At 42.0% G+C, this 5,376-nt stretch overlaps 1 protein-coding gene across 1 annotated transcript in view; it reads right to left on the reverse strand.

Annotated features, from left to right (window-relative positions):
- Window positions 1-5,373, reverse strand: part of DCAF7 (DDB1 and CUL4 associated factor 7) — a gene marked incomplete at its 5' end in the record, with an annotated part of 12,006 nt that extends 6,633 nt beyond the window's left edge. The window contains one exon of the mRNA XM_010294107.1: window positions 5,254-5,373. Within this exon, the coding sequence (XP_010292409.1) occupies window positions 5,254-5,373 (120 nt within the window). The remainder of the gene's footprint in view (window positions 1-5,253) is intronic.
- Between the last annotated feature and the right edge of the window lie 3 nt (window positions 5,374-5,376).

The raw sequence follows: 5,376 nt of genomic DNA on the forward strand, positions 1-5,376 counted from the left end.
TCCGATTCTCTCCCCCATCCCACTGTGGGGCAGTGAGCAAGTAGCTGCGTGGGGCTTCTCTTCTGCATTCAGAGAACAACGTGGTGCTGGGAGGTTACATTTAACCTAGCAGTGACTACAACACCTAAACACTGTGTTAAATGCTGTTCAAACACAAACATTATGGGGACAACTCACTACAATTAGTTTGTAAGCTGCTCACGGTAGGAACTTCCTAGTACTTTCCACACAGCAGCTTCCTCCTGGAAACAGTGACTTAATGGACTTTTTCTAATATGTTTAACTGGAAAAATCCTAAATATTCTGGGGTAAGCAATTTGGTTAATAAACTACACATTTAAACTAGGTTGGAAATCTACCATATTTTTTTCCACATAACAGAAAACCAACAAATGCTTCAGTGGATCTTACAACTGTAACATTAGCAGTTATGAGCCCATTTAGAGATGCTCTTAATAAATACAAACCTTGCCCCCTTCTACAATAAGAAGATCAATCCTTTTCACCCCATAACAAACCCTAAAAGACATATGCAAGCATGATTCTAAAAAACTGTGTATTTGTGTGCCTTGCACTCTCTTTATTACAGCTACTCATCGTACTTCACACTCTAGTATGAATCAGTTGAGAATCTCCCAGGATTCTGAAGGGACTGACAAATAGCTTTCTAACCCCTTTGGGGATCAGAAATACTAAGCGGATTTTACAAAGAAAGCAAATTGTCCTTGGTGATAGAAAATCTTGTGGCAAGGTCAGGATCAGAAGATAAATGACCTCTAATCATTTCTTCTCCTTTGCTGATGCTGTTTTCAGCTCAGTATGAGCATATTAAGCCTACACAAAGCAGTCAACATATTCATAACCAGAAGCAAATCTCAAACAGCAAAAGCACCCACTTTCATTAGTGTGAATGTATACATTCCTCCACTGTGTATTCATGTTTAACTCCTCCTCAGATCTGAAGAAAGAGCAATGACTGGGTAGCAACCCAGTATCTTTGTGATCTTTGACATTTTTAGGTGCAGGCCAGGTGAGAGGACAAAAATTGCATTAGCAGCACTACAGCTCCTGGCAACTGCTGAAGACCAGGTGCCTGACACTGACTGTCAGACCTGGCAGCAGCCTGTGATTAACTCCGAGCAGGAGGCATTGGTCTGCCCAGAGACACAAGCAGAAAATACTGCTTGAGAAGCCCTATTCTTTCCTAGCTCAGCATATTCAAAGGTATGACTCTTCTCTTTGGACTTGATCACATACAGCGATTACAGAATCCCTCTATTCATCCTCTTGTGCAGGCTGAACATGAGGAGATGGAATATGGAAGATGGAATGATGGAATTATTCTCATTGCCCTCTCTCTCCCTCCTGCAAGTGAGGCAAGATTTGCTGCTGCCAGCCACTGCACAAAGGAGTGCCTGAAGTCCAGCCCAGACAAGACTGAGGAGATGCTAACAGGAAAGTAACTGTCAGTCTGGATACAATTTGAACCATCCTACATCTACCTGTAACTCATTCCAGTGGGAAAATGAGGACCAGTGTGTTTGATCGCCATTAGTTTTGCAATTATGCTATGACAGTAGGTAGGAATGCAAATAATTATTTGTTTCTCTGATACATCAAGATATGCTAAAATTGTATGTGGATTTTCCTGTCATAAACCAAGCCTTTATCAACTATGCTTAATTGCAACAGTGCATCTGAGTAAAGAAGTGCCTTTAGTCAGCATTCCTTAACTTCTAAAAAAAATTACATCTCTCTTCAACATGATCCAAAAGAATCAGACACAGAATTAAGCAATGTAGAATTTGGTAACAGCTGACGTCTTTTTCTTGCATGGTTTGAGGAACAGTGACGTAAATTCACAGTATTTTTTTTTTAAACTATATCCCTTTAATCTAATTAGTAACTACTAAGAACGACATTTCATAATTATTTTAGGCCCATGTACAATCAGAAAGATCTCACTGCACCAATTAATCTTCAATATGCAATCAATTTTTTCTTGCAACTCAAAATGTTACAGAAAAAAATTACCCTCTGGTAACACAACCACCCTGAACACTCTCCGGTTCAAGGCACTGTTCAGGAGAAGGTGGCAACGTGGGAAGCACATGGCCATAACCTGTCAGTCTGTTCCAGTGATGGGAATGAGCAGTGTACAGGACCACCCTCTACTGTTTTCTAAACTGGACTCCAGTTTTATCTTGCAGATAGATCCCAAAATCAGCTTGTCCTGATGTTTTCCACAGATCGTTCTTGATCCATGAAGCCATAGTCAGAAGCCTGCAGAACAGCGTTAACAAGTGAGATTTATGAACACCTCCATTCCCTCCCATTGCGCCAGTGATCCATGAGACATTATAAATGCTGATAGCTGTTTCCTAACCCAAGGAGCTCAGGAAACACTACCCCAAATAATTTTAGAACTTCCAACAGGAGCAAGTCATCTTTTTTGTACCAGTGTACCAGATCAGCAAACGTGTACAAGCTGAAACAAAAGCCCTTTGGGGTTCAAACAGTGCTTGGCAACTACCTTTCTGGTATGCTACACAGCTTGTTAGTGTGGGGGTTGACAGAGGTTAGAAGAGTCTGGGAATTGGGGATAGCAGTAAATTAGGGTTTGGCAATCAATAGATTTGATTTCCCCATAAAACAGGTGTAAACAGCTGTTTTATACATGTAACCCATAAGTACTTCAAGCTCTGGTAATTACTACAGAAATAGAAACTCAGAGACAAATGAGGTAAGAATCTCTCCTCTTTCTTTCACTTTCAAACAGAAGAGTAATAAGGAAAAGGTATATTCACTTATTTAGTTAGATTTTAAGCAAGGCAGAATTGCTATTCCAGACTATTTTCTTTAGTATATTAAGGGTAAGGAAGAAAGCCAATTATTTGGAACAAACCATTGCAACATCAGGAACAGAAATGTTGTTTGGAGCTTGTCAGAAACCTCTAAAGATTATGAGTGCAAAGAGAGAGTTGAAATGAAATGAGTTTTCATTACCCTTTTAATTAGTGTTAACTGTACCTGTAAGTGTATTTTGATGTCAGAAGCTGGCAATATAAAACATCTCAACTGTGAAGGGCATATTATGCAGGAGGACAAAGTTTTCACACATGCCCTGTAAAAATCTTAAATTTCTGCTTACCCTTGAAGTCAGGTTATAAAACCAACTGCTCCAGACCCTTTGCAGCAAAATGTTATGGACTACTTAAACAGGGCAACTTCAGTTCTTTCCGTTTGTTCCTTTAGTTATACCATTTACATGGACAGAAGCTGGAGCTGACAGTTTACAACGAGTGTGCACCTAGCACAAGCATACAGTATCTGTCCAAGAGTTCCCAAGTTGGAGCATGGAAGCTATTCCCTGAATGTTTTAATATCCTCTAAAAGATTTAGCAAAGCTGTGAAAGTCACAGTAAGACACCATAAAGACAGTGCAGATGAAGCAGCATGCCCAAGCTTGTTCTGGTCCCTGAAGTAAAGGGGACAACATCAATACTCCAAGCAGTAACAACACTTGCAATTACCCAAGACAGCTCTCTGTTAACTGTCTTCCTACAGTGGAATGCTGTACTGAAAGCACTACAAAAAACACCAAACATGAAAACCACAAAAAGACCCAGTGCTCTTTGAAGTATCAGACAGCAAAACCTCTCAGTAAAGTGAAGGTTATGTTTCACTGCATTTATTGTACAAGTTTAATTTTTAATTATAAATCTTTTTTATTTCTATAGCAGCAGCATCCAAATTGGCATCTTATTCTTATACAATTAAGATTCCAGCTCTTTACACCACATTGATCTCATAGCATGTGGTGCTTATGTGGACTGAAGTCAACAGAGTTGTTACTCGTGAAGTCAGGAGAAGCCCTGGGGAATATTTACAGACAAGTAATTCACATAGTCCCACATGATTTCTGTCTGCAACAGCTGTGAGTGTAAAGGGTAGAGAAGAGAGTGGTTAGGTCGACTGGTTTACACTTGAAGCCTGAACTGAAAAGCAGACCTGATCACACTGTAATCAAGAGCAACCTCAGGGAATGGTCCAAATTTAAGGAGATAGAGGCAACATAAAAGTATACCCCCTTATTAACCAACTTCAACACTTCTAAACAAAAAACTGCAAGTCTGTTGTTTTAGCTTCTCAGAGTACACACTACAACAACATTTTCAGGTTGGTCTTTAAACACATTGAAAGTTTTAAAGCTCAAGGACCTGCCTTTCCCCGACAGTACTCCTAGAACCACAACAGTGCTCACAGCATAAGGAGACAACTCATACGTAGCCAACTCACACTGGCTGAACTACAAAGCGCTCAGCAGAAATATCACGTCTAGGGCTTCTGCAAGTACAGTAATTTAACTACTGTAAGAGATGTCATCCCTGCCTTACTGCCACCCCCTCGCATTACATCCTTGCACAAAATCCAATCCCCAAAACCAACTTTCTGACATTATTTTCTGCAATGCCCATTAAACAGCTCGACAAAGCTACAAAGCACACATGCTATGAACACACAAAGCTCTATGTGCAAAATCTTTAGTTTCACACAAATTATGGACATATCTATGTCCATGCCCTCATCTCTCTTTTATATGTATGAATTCCAAGTGTGTGGACAGGTCAACACAGTCTCTACTACCAGTGTAAGCTTCTCTGCTTATATCTGGCAGAGAAATGCTGAAGATGTAATCTCATGCTTCATTACACCCTTGTTCTCAAAGACAAGTAAAGCTACTGAGGATTCAGTGAAAGTGGTTTATATACTTATGAAAAAAGTTATCACACGAAAGTCTTCCACAGAATGGCACATTTCTAACACAGTCTCAAGACTGCCTATATAAGCGCAAACTTTAGTCCTGGCCGCAAACTTCATATTGAAAAAAAGCCGGCTATGGTCAAGGTAGGGGACCTTCCTGGCTGAGGAGCAGCCAGCAGCAGCACCCATGGCTCACGTCGGACCCAATCCCTCAACCTCCCAACGGCTGAGGACTCAGGAAGAAAATCAGCCTGAATCTAGGCCAGCACCTTGCACTTCGGGGGAACACCTGAAGGCTCTACACAGCTCTCAGTGCCGAGGGCAAGGCAGGAAGGCTCCCTCTAGCCACACCAACAGCGAACAGCGGGGGCCCTGCCCGCGGCTGTGGAGCGCTTGAACCACTGGGATGAAAACGGCTAGCCCCCTCCTCCCCCTCACTCTGCCCTCGCCCCGCCGCCCGATGCCGGTAGAGCCGGACTCGGTCCCCACCTTGTTGTTATACTCCTCCACGAAGCTTCCCAGCGCCAAACGGAACCGCTTGTCCGGCCGGACGCTCCAGTTCATGGCGTACACGGTCCATGGCGCCTCGTATTTGTAGATCTCCTTCCGCTT

Source organism: Phaethon lepturus, unplaced genomic scaffold (genome assembly GCF_000687285.1).
Source record: "Phaethon lepturus isolate BGI_N335 unplaced genomic scaffold, ASM68728v1 scaffold33139, whole genome shotgun sequence".
In the NCBI taxonomy this organism is placed as follows: Eukaryota; Metazoa; Chordata; class Aves; order Phaethontiformes; family Phaethontidae; genus Phaethon; species Phaethon lepturus.